General features: G+C 46.8%; 2 protein-coding genes across 2 annotated transcripts in view; both read left to right on the forward strand.

Annotated features, from left to right (window-relative positions):
• The first annotated feature begins 467 nt into the window (after positions 1 to 467).
• LOC125510479 (protein PNS1-like) lies at positions 468 to 4,813 on the forward strand. Its single transcript, XM_048675673.1, has 3 exons — positions 468 to 781; positions 2,457 to 3,671; positions 4,307 to 4,813. Exons 1-3 carry the CDS (start codon positions 665 to 667, stop codon positions 4,442 to 4,444), a joined length of 1,470 nt encoding a protein of 489 aa, XP_048531630.1. The 5' UTR covers positions 468 to 664; the 3' UTR covers positions 4,445 to 4,813.
• Positions 4,814 to 6,169: 1,356 nt separating this feature from the next.
• The window catches only part of LOC125507325 (SKP1-like protein 1A), a 29,600-nt gene continuing 20,268 nt past the window's right edge, over positions 6,170 to 15,501 (forward strand). The window contains exon 1 of the mRNA XM_048671940.1: positions 6,170 to 6,436. Coding sequence (XP_048527897.1) covers positions 6,170 to 6,436 — 267 coding nt within the window. The remainder of the gene's footprint in view (positions 6,437 to 15,501) is intronic.

A 15,501-nucleotide genomic window follows, 5' to 3' on the forward strand; every position in this document is an offset into this window, starting at 1 on the left:
ACGAAAAAACCCAGCGAAAACTGAAGAAATAAACAAGGAGAACCAAAGAAAGAATAATTAATACTAGAATGATAAAAACCCAAAGATAACCAGTCAAGCAGTTAAACCTGGAAAAGAAAAAACAAACTCGGGCAGAGTCAGCTACAGTGCTGGACTGGCTCAGTAGCACCGAAATGAGACGGGGTTAAGTCACACGAATGGGCGAGAAATAGCTCCCACGCCACAGCACGTGCTCAGGATGACGTGTAAGCCCGAGGTCCAAAACCCGACGGCGACCCGTCACCCTGTACTCCACCAAGTCATCGCTCGCCTCGCCATCACAACTACTAGGGCGCACGGCCGCGACGGAAGAGCACAGAACCCCAGTGACCCCACCGCGTCAGAGACCCAGACCACTCGCTCCCCACGCACCCCACTCCCCACGCCACGCCTCCGCAAATCAACCCAACCCAAAGCAGAAAAAAAAGGAGGGTAGTGGAACCACTTCTCCTCCCCCGTCCAAGCAGAGCAAGCGGAAAAGCGCGGCCGCTGGCGAAAGCGAAAGCGAGAGCAAAGCCAAGCCCAAAGCCGAAGCGCATGATTATCACTACTACCACCTGACCAAAGCCACTCACGGCGGATTAGAGAGAGAGAGAGGGAGTCGGGCACGGCAGTCGGCAGGGCGATGGCGGCGAGGCAGGGAGGAACCGCCGTCGGCGTCGGCGAAATCACGGCGGCCGGCGGCGGCATTACCCCCGGGCACGGCGGCGCGGCGCACACGCCGGCGGCCAGCCCTTACCAGGTGACCGGCGCGCCCCTCCCCTCCTCTCTCTTCCCCTCCCCATCGGGCTGTCGCTCGCGCTCGGCGTGCCTGCGTTTGACCGCGACTGGGGGGATAGCTCCCTGCTGCTCTTGCTTGCCGCGATTTGGTTCGCGTGCCACAGAGGGAGAGGAGTGCTGGCAGATTAGGATCTCTGGCGAACCAGGCCCGCCCAATCGGGGGGCTGCTCTGATTGTGCCACATCTGCTTGGACCACTGAATCATATCCTACTGTAATTCGGATGAACCGTGTACGTGTGTTCGGAATCGCTTTGCCCGTGTCGATGTTGCTCCAATCAGTTTCGTGCGCGCAAGGCCGTGTTTTCGAACTGGATGTTTCCATGCCGCCCCGCCCATGTGTAGAATTGGTTGAACAAATCCTGTGACGGGTGGTTGTGGATTGGGGTTGGTATAAGACTACAACAATTGCTCGTGTTTTTAGATGTGCAGACCGAAATGAGGCAGTAGGGTGCTCAAGTGGTTGGGGTATGGCGGACTACTTGCGTGCCAGCATCACTTTGTTGGCCCTAGAGTTTTTGTGATTGCACAAATTTTGATTGATCCATAGTTTTATATTTTGGCATTCTCAATTCTCTGATGATATGCACATTCAGTATGGCTACTATGCAGCTATAATAGAAGAAAATACCAAGTGTTTCTGTGATCATATTTGAAATGTACTGTACAACTCTATCTGCATCTTGAACTGATTTCCTTTCAAGTTCTGGTACAATTATTGTGATTGCCAATGTCTGTTTATGTGCTTGTATAGAATGGGATATCTGAAAAAACAACGTAGTACTATATGCTAGTTTAGCAAAAAAAATGCGGGGATATGCTAGTTTAGCATTAAACTGTAGCCTACAGGATAGCTTAAAACACGTATTGCAGCTTAATGTTGGGGTTAAAGAAAAAAAAACTCGTTGCAAGTTTCTAGAAGAAAATTAACACCGAAATACCTACTAGAAGTCGGTTTCATTTTAGGAGGAACTAGTTGTTGCTTATATTTATCAAATACTCCTTCTGTTCCGAAGTAAGTGTCGTGGTTTTAGTTCAAATTTGAACTAAAACCATGACACTTATTTTCGAACGGAGGGAGTATATTCAGTTACATATAGGATTATCTTCACAAACTCCCCCCTCCATCTGACTTATAGACAGATAGTGAAAACATTCATCTTATTCTGACAAGATCACAATCTGACCACATTTTCGTATTCTAGCATCATAAGTGAATTTGCTATTATCAGACAAGATGGCAAGAACAATCCTGACTGCCCACTTGCATTAGTCCCTATATTTGCTATCTAAGCTAGATATGAAGTACTTATAACATTAGCTTTCTTCTTCATTATTTTAAAACATCTATTACAGATATGGGTTACTGGAATAACTTTTGGGGAATCATTTCCAAGGTATCACTATAAGGATGAGTTTATTTCTTCATAGCCTGTACGATTACTGCACCATGTTTGCTCCAACATAATTAATTACTAATGATCCATATACTAGTTTTCATAACATTTAAATGATACCAAACTTTTACCATCTCGAGCTTTGAACACAAACACATACAAAATACAAAATCTCGTTATGGACTTCGCTGTTTTGGTTTTAAGATTCCACTTCACTAATGTTCCAACCACTATTTCTTCAGGTGCCACTTGAAATAGAAGAGCAAGTTTACTCTCCAGTCTATGGGAACATTGCAGTCCGTGACAGTCGTGGTTGCTGCAGTGGTTTCACAGCCAGTTTCACAAAGATTCTGTTCATCATGCACCTCATTGCTTTCATCGCCCTCACAATCTTTCTTGGAGTCCAGGCTTCTTCCCACCCGAATCCTACCTACAAGCCCTTCGCCCACTTCATTCCGCTCGCCTCTTCTGTGATATTATCTATTATCGCTGCCTGCTTTTGGACTATCCTTGCTGTCACTAATCCTGCAAAAGCCATCAAAACATCTCTCTGGACAGCTCCTGTTTCCGCACTTGGCTGCGATGTAGTCATACTCCTTGTCGGTGACGGCGAAGCCCTTGGCATCGGAGTGCTCATAGTTGTGATCGCCATTGCAGCGGCGCTGTACAGTTGTTGGGCCACTGGTCCGCGCCTCCAGCATGCCGCCGCAGTACTTTCCACCTCTGTCAATGGAGCACATTTGCCCTTCAGTGCCTCTTGCCTGGTTCTTTTTGTTGTCCTTGCCGCGTTTGGCTACATGGCCTTCTGGACAGTTGCCATCAGCTGCATTTCAGCTGCAGAAGGGCACTTCATGGATTTCCATATTGTCTATGTGGCCGCGCTCCTGGTGAGCATATCATGGACAATGCAGGTGCTGCGTTACTTCGTCTATGTGGCCGTGGCAAGGCTGGCACATGCGGCGCTTGCCTACGGAGTCCGTATGCCAGGTGGTGCCGTCGAAGCATTCTGTGGCACGATGTCGGGGCCAGCTTTTGGTGACATATGCATGGGGGCTGTGCTTGTCCCGGTGATTGCAGCGGTGAGGAGCTTCGCTCGAGCGATCAACGCCCTGTCAGGGGGCAACGACGAGTTCCTTTTCTCATGCTGCCAGGGCTGCTGCCTGACTGTATCGGAGAAATTGATGGGACGGGTGAACCGGTGGGGCTTTGTCCATGTCGGAGCGCGGGGGAAGGCGTTCTGTGTGGCTTCGCGGGATGTGTGGTCCCTTTTCGTTCTCCGCGGGATGGCGAAGCTTGTCGATTCAGACCTCACCGGTTCCTTCTGCTTCCTTTCGGCTGTCACTGGAGGCGCCTTGGCCTCATTGGTTGCTGGTTCATGGGCACTGGCCATGGATAGGGATCGTAAGGAGCTTGCTCTGCCAATATCGTTCTACTCATTTCTCATCGGTTATTACATGGTATTCTTCTTAATTCCTCCCCGGCTGTTTTTCCCTGTGTTTATTTATCAGCATTAGTGACAACTTAAGTCTGCATTGGTCTTTTGCTAGCAAACAGCAAAAAAGAAAAAAAAAAAAAAGCAGACTGTCTATTGGTGAACCTGGTTGAATTTGTTATAATCTTCTGTTGACAAGACGACGGTAGCACACTGTCTGCACTAGTAAAACTGATAGACTATGTATTGGTGTTTGTTTACAAAGAAGTAGTGTAAACCTGTTTAGTTCAACATTTTGCTTGCATACCTATGCCACTTGACATTTTAGGTAGTTGCGTCCATAAGCCTCAAAAGCTAGTTGGTACAGAGATATATAAAATATGGATTTGACTTTACATAGCCTTGGTGAAATTGCACCTTTCCACTTTTGTAGTTCTAGATGCTTCTTTTATCAGAATTATGTGAAAATGGCATCCATTTATATATTTATATCCAAAAGAAGAGAGATGCTTGTCCACTGAAAACTGAAAAGGGAGAGATACTGTTATATACCCACCGAAAAGGGTAGCGGTCCAGCATCAGTTATGAAGTGTAGATGTCCCTTACTGCTCTATGCTTCCGGTTTATGATTCCCTTTTCTTCCGTGTTGCAATGTTGCAGTGCCGGATGATGATTGCGTGGCCACAGGCTTGCGTTGCGGCATACCATGTTGCATATGCAGAGAACCCCCAGAATCCTCACCTGGGAACACTGATACCAGACCACCTGCGGGAGCTCCAAGCACTAGCGGCAGACTGACCTCTTGCTCGTCGTCCCAGTGCGATCCCCCGCGGAGCTATAGATTCTTCAGATCACATTCATGATTCATAGATTCTTCAATTGATTTAGTCAGCTTTGTGATACCTGATATACTTAGAAGCAAGACATGAGTCAGAGTCGAGGTGCTGTGCATATGATTCAGAGACTCTGCTGCTGCGTCGCCTGACATAGGAATGTTGCTCGTGTAGAGCGAGATGTCGCATAGTCACCTGTGCAGATATTGGGGTCAGTGAAGGAGATTAGATTATCTGAGACAGTAGCGTGCTGTGTGCATATATGTGCAGCTGTACCTGTAAAGGAATTCTTGTGCATGGAACACATTTACAGAATGGAAGATGTTCCCTTTCCTGGGTGAATTGCTGCCTCCTATGGACAGGTGCAGTCGATGCTTGTGCTGTCAAAATTCAGCCCTTTTCTTGTCTTTAAAAATGTAGACTGTACGCATATAGCTTAAAGAGGATTCCTGGAATTGAACGGTGAAGGTGACTGTTCATGGTCCAACTGAACTGCATCAGTTGCGACAAATTACGATTGCCACAATAATGAGGGGTCATGGGGTTCTGCTCTGGCGGCAGTGGGGAGGGAGGGGAACCCTGTGACCTTATTCCGGGTGCATCCAGCGGTCTACTCCCTCCGTTCGGAATTACTTGTCGTAGAAATGGATGTATCTAAACGTATTTTAATTCTAGATACATCCATTTCCGAGACAAGTAATTCCGATCGGAGGAAGTAGGTTTGTTCAATTAGGATTTTTGGCTATCGTGGCTTCGGCTCTGACGGTCGAATAAGGTTTCTCTAGATCATCCTTCGACGCGAAATAGTTTGATCGGGGGTCGACCAGGTCAGGCCTCTGCTCTTGGTGTTGGTTCTAGGAGGTAGTGTCTGCATCGTATGGACTCTTTCAAATCTAGGTGAGCGCGTCGTGCGTCATGGCGTCAAGGTCCATGTTGACGAAGGTGGTAGTCGTCTTCGTCATTCTTAGCCCTTCTCCTTGTCCTCCTTTCTAGGGCGACGATCCATTTTTGGATAATGGCCACTAGCTTCTTCCGGCATATCTCGACGGCTTTCCGGCCGCGGACTCAAAGTCTTGCTAGCTTCGGCTCAGTCGTGACATCAGGCATGGATCACGGACATCAAGCATGAATCATGGAGTGCCACCGACGTGTGCGGACATCGAGCATGGATCATGGCGCACCACCAGCGTGTGCAGGAGGAAGATGGCGTTATTTTGTTCAAGGAACCGGTTGGAATTTCTAATTTTTTGAGGGTTGCCTTGTAAGGGTTTATTGTTTTTAAATCATGGCATTTTGCATTAAGAACAACAACTACTTACTTTGCTGTTTTGGGGTATTAATTTGAAAGAAATTCCAACTCATTTTTCGGGTGACAGTTACAAAATAACTTCCTTTTTTCGTACAGTTTGTTAAAAAAAGTGAGAGTTACAAAATAAATAATAAATGTACATGATTTACGTGGGCCGATCGCATGGACATTGTTGTTGCGGGCTGCAGATCGACAAGTAACCTCTTAATCCTCCTACTACGTACGCAACCTGAGTTGAGTCGGTTTCTCTAAAAAAAAAGGCTGAGTTGGAGTCGGCGGCGGCCCGAGTACACCGACCCAAAGTCCTCGATCGTCTCCCTGTCCTCGCATATAAATACGCAGCGGCCGCCGATCGCAGAACCGAAGTCAGAGAGATCGAAGATGACGACGAAGATGGTCCGCCTGCGCAGCTCCGACGGCCAGGAGCTCGAGGTGATGGAGGAGGCGATCGCCGCCGCGTCTAAGACGATCAAGGACACGCTGGAGAAGGGCGGCGCCGCCGACGGTGCCATCCCGGTCCCCGGCGTCACCGGCCGGGTCCTCTCCTGCGTCCTTGAGTACGTCAACAGGCACTTCTCCGACCCGGGCGCGGCGGCGGACCCCTTCGACCACATCCCCAACTTCGACGACCCGCTCAAGGTGTTCGACGCACTAGTGCAGACCGGGCAATAGCATCGGTTCGTAAGGCCCTTTAGTGCCGGTTACGGCACTAAAGTGTGGGCACTAAAGGCCCCTCCCTTTAGTACCGGTTCAGCACGAACCGGTGCTAAAGGGCAACCACGTGGCACGAGCCAGCTCCGGGGGCTGGGAGCCCTTTAGTACCGCTTGGTAACACCGACCGGTACTAAAATGTTTGGAGGTTTTTTGGTTTTATGATTTTTTTTATTTAATTTTGTGTTTTCCATTTTAATTTTTTTTCGTTTGCTGGTATTTCATGATACTACACATTGTACACGTTAATTTCTAGTAGAACCAATCATATATATATCATCAATGTCTCACAAACCATCATATTAATTCACACATACACACATGTATAGCTATATACAATTCTCCTACATATGCATGTTGCCTTCGGAGCTAGTGGCATTAGCCTAATTAGTGCCTTCGGAGCACGATGACAATTGGAAGTGGTTCATGACCTGGTCGATGGGGACGGTAGCGGGTAATAGTATTCTCCCTTCGGATTTATGACCTGGTCGAGCAAAAATCCCGCTATTTCCTCTTGAAGTGCTTCTACGCGCTCCGTTTCTAGGAGCTTGTCCCGCACCTCTGTGAACTGTTAAGAAGGAGATCAATATGCATGTGTATTAGTTGTGTGACTAGATATCGATAATGATGTAAAAATTGTGAATAGTGTTCTGACAAGCGTACCCATTCTTGTCTTTGAGATCTGCTCCTTTTGGACGCCATCATGCGAATGTTCTCGCAAACGCAGAATGCACACAGATCAGTCCCCTGCGCCTGCTTCAAGGCCTTTATTACGAGAATGGAATTTAATTTGATCAGATAATAATTAATCAAGCATGATAATTAAAGAGATGGCAGCTAGCTAGCTAGCTAGTACTACTTAATTATTTATCTTGGGTCAAAACCATTTCAGTTGTCGTTTCCATTCGCCTTCCGTGACGTTGATGAACCTTGCCCAAGCCCTGCCCGCCGACAAAGAAAATGAATAAAGGGGTTATTAAATAGTTCATATCATGAAATGACGAACTAAATAGGCCGAGATATATAGTTAATAATGATTGAAATTACCTGTTGACTATCCCAAACAAGATGTTATAGTCATTTGCTTTGAGTAGTGAGTCCAGTATTTCAACTGTTCCAGCGTCAACTTTAATGATACACAAGATCCAGTGAAATCTGCATGCACACACGTTTGCATGTCTTAATTAAGCGGGCATATGTAAGCAAAAACATGTAGCTAGCTAGTAGGCAAAAACAGAGAATTTGTAGTACAAGAAAGTGTGACTCACTGGAAGTTGTAAGGAAGTAGTATATCTTCATTGTATTTGAGGCGCTTCAAGAACTCTAGCATGCTGTCCTCTACCTGCTTTTCATGATGCTTGTTTATTTTCCATGTGTATTCATTAACGGTGTTTAGGTCAATGAACCCAATGCCATAGCGTCCACCTTTTCTCATTTCATACATCTTCATCCTGCATAATACCACAGAAAAGAATATAGTGAGGATAATTACAGGTAATGATTGATCAAAAGGATCATTACAGCTAGCTTGAGACTTAAATTATAGAAAGAAATCACTTACAGACAATAGCAACTGACGATAGATTTGTCGAGTGCGTCTTGATTGTATAACTGAAACAGTTCAGAATACTCAACGGTCACAGGTTTCTGATGGTAGTAATGATCCTTCTTGACTTGCACCATGAGGGACTCTCGATCGGATCTCTTGGTAATGTCCATGTACCATTGATGCAATTCATACATTCTCGTGGGGAGCTTCTTGACCTCTTCTGGCTTGACCAAAGGTTGGCCCCGGGCATATTTCCGTTTTATTTCCTCCTCTGTAAGCACAAGCATGTCCTCGATCTCGAGGAGTTGTCCAACAGTGATTTTGAGAGTTTCAGCCTGCATTATATGCTCCTGGGTTATTACCACATCACCCACCTCGGGAACGTAAACTGTTTGCCCACAATAATATTGGACGCGCGTACTGTCACGTGTTGTTGGCGGCACAACAAGCGGGGGGATCGATTGCGCCGCCTGTTCTCCCAGCTGGGCAACGGTTTTCCCGCATTTTTTGACAGCTGCTTGTTGTTTGCTCGAGCTCGAGCTCGCCTCCTTCTATAGACGTTGTCGATGTAACTTCCTGATGTGGCGCTCATAGTCTGTGTCAACAGACTTAGGAGCTGGTGGTTGAGCCATACAAATGAAGTGGTCAACTACTTCCACAGGCACTTTCTCCCTTGGCGGCGGTGGCGGTTTCGGTCCAAAATGGGCGTCGACTTCTGCCTGCACTATGGCATTGGTTTGCTCCTCGGTCCTGTCGTAAGCCCTCTCAGGAAGAGGAGTAGTGAGGTTTGGACCATATTTATATCGCTTGCCTCCGCCTGTACTTCCTGTACTATGACCTCGACTCGTACCGCTACGCACCATAGCTGTGGGGTGTCTCTTCTGCGATTGCTGAGGCGGCGGAGACGGCTGACGGGGCTGAGTTGGACGAGGAGGAGTGGCCTGAAGCTGTGCCGGACTTGGAGGAGGAGTGGCATGAGGTTGTGCCGGACTTGGAGGAGGAGTGGACGTCTGACGCTGTGTCGGACTTGGAGGAGGAGTGGCCTGACACTTTGCCGGACTTGGAGGAGGAGGAGTGGCCTCACGCGTTGGTGGACTTGAAGGAGCGGGAGTCTACTGACTCGGTGGCGGACTTCGACGAGGAGTCGGGTGACGCGGTGTCGGTGGCCTTCGAAAGATGATGCAATCCTTTCTCCATAGGATGATACGATGTTTGGCATCTCCGAGTGTGTGCTCCTCGTCACCTCCAGGAATGTCAAGCTCTAGCCCCGAATATTGGTCCACCACCTCATCAACCACGACACGAGCATAGCCTGCTAGAATCGGGTTGCAATGTAAGATTGCATCGGGGGAATTTGTATAAGAAACGCCGTCCGCCACCTTCAAGGATATGTTCTTAATTTTGAAGTGTAGCTCGCAGTTAGTGTTCTCCGCGATGTCATCCACGGGGTATCTATCCAGCATTGCGTCAAACGGGGCGGAACCCATGCTGCTTCTCGGCATGGATGGGGCGGTGGTATCCAATGCTGGATCATCCGCTAGCTGCTGCAGCTGCTGAGACCCCCTTTGCTGGCTAAGTGAGTCGATCTGCTCCTGTTGCCGCTGGAATTTGACTACCAAGTCCGCGTGCGCTGATTCTAGGCCTTGAAGGCGTTCATAGTCCAACTTCCTCTTCTCCTCCTCCATCTTCCTCTGCTTCTCCTCCGCAATCTTCCTTCTCGCACGGGTTCTGTAGTCGGCGTTCCAGTCCGAAAACCCCTCATACCACGGAATAGCGCCCTTGCCTCGTGTTCTTCCCGGGTGTTCAGGATTTCCCAGGGCACGCGTAAGCTCGTCGTTCTCTCTGTTGGGCTGGAACACCCCCGTTCGAGCCTCTTCTATTGCAACAAGTATATTATCGTCGGCTCCGTTCAGACATGCCTTCATTGAAACTTTGCCTGTCTTCGGGTCCAACTCCCCCCCATGCGCATAGAACCAAGTCCTGCACCTGGGGGACCAGCTCTTAGTAAACGGAGTGACACCTGCATCCTCCATCTCTTTCTCAGACTTATCCCACTTAGGCATTGCCACCGCGTAGCCACCTGGCCCCAGCTTATGGAACTTATCCTCTTTTTCGGCATTCTTCTTGTTTATTCTCGACCGTTCCTTAGCTAATTCTGAATCCTTGAATTTCATGAAATCGTCCCAATGAGCACTTTGATTCTCTAGTGTTCCCTCGAATACTGGAGTCTTCCTTCCTCCCTTGACGTACTTGTCCCATTCACGATTCTTGTGGTTCTTGAATGCAACCGCCATCTTCCTAAGAGCAGCGTCCTTGACTTTCTGCACATCTGCTTCTGTGAAATGATCTGGTAGGGTGAAATGTTCCATGAGAGTATCCCAAAGCAGACTTTTTTGTCTGTCATCGACAAAAGTAAGATCTGGACGTGGCTTTGCTGGCTCTCTCCATTCCTGAAGGGAGATCGGGAGTTGGTCCTTCACAAGAACTCCGCACTGACGAACGAACTTGTCCGCAATCTTCTTAGGCGCTAATGGTTCGCCATTAGGTTTGATTGCCTCGATATTATACTTTACGCCCTGCTTCAACTTTTTGTTCGGGCCTCGTTTCGTCCTGTTGCCTGAAGATTTGCTCGATCCGGATGGCTGAAAGAAGAAAGATCGATTCGTTAATATATCTTCAACTCATTTAAAACATGTGATGATCACCAGATGCCTGCTTATATAAATATATATACCTCGCCGGTCTTTGTTGTTTCAAGATCAACATGTTCTTCGTCATTGTCATAATCCTAGTTCACGACTTCATCAATTCGGTCGTCGCGATCGAATATCATATCACCCTCTCCGGTGTTGTTTAGAAATTCGGAGCCGTCATAATCTTCTTCATTTTGATCATCATCTGGCCCGCGTATTATATCGAACATGGTCTGTTCTCCCACTCTGTCGGTATTGTCCGCCATAGCTTTTATTTAACTATGCCAAAAGAAATATAAAACAATTTAGTATTCAAATTACATCGTCTCGAATAATAGATATAATCTCAAATACATCGTCTCGAATAATAGATATAATCTCGAATACATCGTCTCGAATAATAGATATAATCTCGAATACATCGTCTCGAATAATATATAATATTGAATAGTACATCACTGGCTAGGTAGCTAATTAAAGATCGAATACTACAGAAGAATCTAGGACACTCGCGGTTCCTGCGGCGCGGGCGGTGGACACCCAAAGAGAAGGAACCCTCACAGGATCATAGCTGAAGTGAGATCCCTGAAGAAACTGCCAGGTATTGGAGAACCTGCCGCCCTCTAACGCAACCATGTAGCGATCGACGTGCTCGTCCTCCTCCCTGACACGGCGACGTACCACCTCCGGCGGGGCCGGCTCCCTCCGCACCGAAACTGGCCCACGCGAACGCCACCAAACGAGATCAAGGTCGACGACGGGACCCGAGGCTGGGTTCCTCATCAAGCGGCGCGCCCCTCCAGGCAACACCTCCCAGTGCCAGCCCGGTGGAGCCCAGTCCTGGACATGGGTCAGTCGGACGTCGTCGCGGACGGGTCGACGGCGAGGATGCGGGCCGGGCATCGTCGAGAACAAATACTAGCTATATGCTCGCAAAAAGTAACATTTTTTTAATGATTGGATTTTGATAACTAAAATTTCTAACATTTCTATATAACACTAATTATGCTATCATTGCATATGTCAAAATTCTATATGCTATTTCATACTAATTAAGCATCTAACACTAAAAACAGAAAACACAACTTTTATACATCCATTAAAAAACTGAAAAACAACATTATATAAAAAAATTCCATACTAACTAAACACTAATTATATCCATCTAACATGCATTCATACATATATACTAGTGAAAAAATAATAATCTAAATAATCTAAACTAATTAATGTTGGGGAACGTAGTAATTTCAAAAAAATTCCTACGCACACGCAAGATCATGGTGATGCATAGCAACGAGAGGGGAGAGTGTGATCTACGTACCCTTGTAGATCGACAACGGAAGCGTTTGGTTGATGTAGTCGTACGTCTCCACGGCCCGACCGATCAAGCACCGAAACTACGGCACCTCAGAATTCTAGCACACGTTCAACTCGATGACGATCCCCGGACTCCGATCCAGCAAAGTGTCGGGGAAGAGTTCTGTTAGCACGACGGCGTGGTGACGATCTTGATGTACTACCGTCGCAGGGCTTCGCCTAAGCACCGCTACAATATTATCGAGGACTATGGTGGAAGGGGGCACCGCACACGGCTAAGAATATGATCACGTGGATCAACTTGTGTGTCTAGGGGCGCCCCCTGCCCTCGTATATAAAGGATCAAGGGGAGGAGGCCGGCCGGCCCTCTATGGCGCGCCAAGGAGGAGTCCTCCTCCTAGTAGGAGTAGGACTCCTACTAGGAGGGGGAAAGAAGTGGGGAGGGAGAGGGAAAGGGGGGCGCCGCCCCCCCTCTCCTAGTCCAATTCGGACCAGGGGGGAGGAGGCGCGCGGCCCACCTTTAGCTGCCCCTCTCTCTCTCCACTAAGGCCCATATGGCCCATTACTTCTCCCGGGGGGTTCCGGTAACCCTCCGGCTCTCCGGTTTTCTCCGAAATCACCCGGAACACTTCCGATGTCCGAATATAGCCGTCCAATTTATCAATCTTTATGTCTCGACCATTTCGAGACTCCTCGTCATGTCCGTGATCACATCCGGGACTCCGAACTAACTTTGGTACATCAAAACTCATAAACTCATAATATAACTGTCATCGAAACCTTAAGCGTGCGGACCCTACGGGTTCGAGAATAATGTAGACATGACCGAGACACGTCTCCGGTCAATAACCAATAGCGGAACCTGGATGCTCATATTAGCTCCTACATATTCTACGAAGATCTTTATCGGTCAGACCGCATAACAACATACGTCGTTCCCTTTGTCATCGGTATGTTACTTGCCCGAGATTCGATCGTCGGTATCTCAATACCTAGTTCAATCTCGTTACCGGCAAGTCTCTTTACTCGTTCTGTAATACATCATCCCGCAACTAACTCATTAGTTGCAATGCTTGCAAGGCTTAAGTGATGTGCATTACCGAGAGGGCCCAGAGATACCTCTCCGACAATCGGAGTGACAAATCCTAATCTTGAAATACGCCAACCCAACATGTACCTTTGGAGACACCTGTAGAGCTCCTTTATAATCACCCAGTTACGTTGTGACGTTTGGTAGCACACAAAGTGTTCCTATGGAAAACGGGAGTTGCATAATCTCATAGTCATAGGAACATGTATAAGTCATGAAGAAAGCAATAGCAACATACTAAACGATCGGGTGCTAAGCTAATGGAATGGGTCATGTCAATCAGATCATTCAACTAATGATGTGATCCCGTTAATCAAATAACAACTCTTTGTCCATGGTTAGGAAACATAACCATCTTTGATTAACGAGCTAGTCAAGTAGAGGCATACTAGTGACACTCTGTTTGTCTATGTATTCACACATGTATTATGTTTCCGGTTAATACAATTCTAGCATGAATAATAAACTTTTATCATGATATAAGGAAATAAATAATAACTTTATATTGCCACTAGGGCATATTTCCTTCAGTCTCCCACTTGCACTAGAGTCAATAATCTAGATTACACAGTAATGATTCTAACACCCATGGAGCCTTGGTGCTGATCATGTTTTGCTCGTGGAAGAGGCTTAGTCAACAGGTCTGCAACATTCAGATCCGTATGTATCTTGCAAATCTCTATGTCTCCCACCTGGACTAGATCCCGGATGGAATTGAAGCGTCTCTTGATGTGCTTGGTTCTCTTGTGAAATCTGGATTCCTTCGCCAAGGCAATTGCACCAGTATTGTCACAAAAGATTTTCATTGGACCCGATGCACTAGGTATGACACCTAGATCGGATATGAACTCATTCATCCAGACTCCTTCATTTGCTGCTTCCGAAACAGCTATGTATTCCGCTTCACACGTAGATCCCGCCACGACGCTTTGTTTAGAACTGTACCAACTGACAGCTCCACCGTTTAATGTAAACACGTATCCGGTTTGCGATTTAGAATCGTCCGGATCAGTGTCAAAGCTTGCATCAACGTAACCGTTTATGATGAGCTCTTTGTCACCTCCATATACGAGAAACATATCCTTAGTCCTTTTCAGGTACTTCAGGATGTTCTTGACCGCTGTCCAGTGATCCACTCCTGGATTACTTTGGTACCTCCCTGCTAGACTTATAGCAAGGCACACATCAGGTCTGGTACACAGCATTGCATACATGATAGAGCCTATGGCTGAAACATAGGGAACATCTTTCATTTTCTCTCTATCTTCTACAGTGGTCGGGCATTGAGTCTGACTCAACTTCACACCTTGTAACACAGGCAAGAACCCTTTCTTTGCTTGATCCATTTTGAACTTCTTCAAAATCTTGTCAAGGTATGTGCTTTGTGAAAGTTCAATTAAACGTCTTGATCTATCTCTATAGATCTTTATGCCTAATATGTAAGCAGCTTCACCGAGGTCTTTCATTGAAAAACTCTTATTCAAGTATCCCTTTATGCTATCCAGAAATTCTATATCATTTCCGATCAGTAATATGTCATCCACATATAATATCAGAAATGCTACAGAGCTCCCACTCACTTTCTTGTAAATACAGGCTTCTCCAAAAGTCTGTATAAAACCAAATGCTTTGATCACACTATCAAAGCGTTTATTCCAACTCCGAGAGGCTTGCGCCAGTCCATAAATGGATCGCTGGAGCTTGCACACTTTGTTAGCTCCCTTTGGATCGACAAAACCTTCTGGTTGCATCATATACAACTCTTCTTCCAGAAATCCATTCAGGAATGCAGTTTTGACATCCATCTGCCAAATTTCATAATCATAAAATGCGGCGATTGCTAACATGATTCGGACAGACTTAAGCATCGCTACGGGTGAGAAGGTCTCATCGTAGTCAACCCCTTGAACTTGCCGCAACCCTTTTGCGACAAGTCAAGCTTTGTAGACAGTAATATTACCATCGGCGTCAGTCTTCTTCTTGAAGATCCATTTATTCTCAATTGCTTGCTGATCATTGGGCAAGTCAACCAAAGTCCACACTTTGTTCTCATACATGGATCCCATCTCAGATTTCATGGCTTCAAGCCATTTTGCGGAATCTGGGCTCACCATCGCTTCTTCATAGTTCGTAGGTTCATCATGATCTAGTAGCATGACTTCCAGAACTGTATTACCGTACCACTTGTTGGGGAACGTAGCAGAAATTCAAAAAAATTTCCTACGTGTCACCAAGATCTATCTATGGAGAGACCAGCAACGAGGGGAAGGAGAGTGCATCTACATACCCTTGTAGATCGCTAAGCGGAAGCGTTCAAGTGAACGGGGTTGATGGAGTCGTACTCGTCGTG

The sequence above is a fragment of the Triticum urartu genome, chromosome 5, assembly GCF_003073215.2.
Source record: "Triticum urartu cultivar G1812 chromosome 5, Tu2.1, whole genome shotgun sequence".
In the NCBI taxonomy this organism is placed as follows: Eukaryota; Viridiplantae; Streptophyta; class Magnoliopsida; order Poales; family Poaceae; genus Triticum; species Triticum urartu.

Coding starts and splice junctions, on each gene's coding strand:
- LOC125510479 (XM_048675673.1), top strand. CDS start 665: ATGGCGGCGAGGCAGGGAGGAACCGCCGTCGGCGTCGGCGAAATCACG. Junction 782..2,456: donor CGGCGGCCAGCCCTTACCAG/GTGACCGGCGCG, acceptor CTATTTCTTCAG/GTGCCACTTGAAATAGAAGA. Junction 3,672..4,306: donor TTCTCATCGGTTATTACATG/GTATTCTTCTTA, acceptor GCAATGTTGCAG/TGCCGGATGATGATTGCGTG.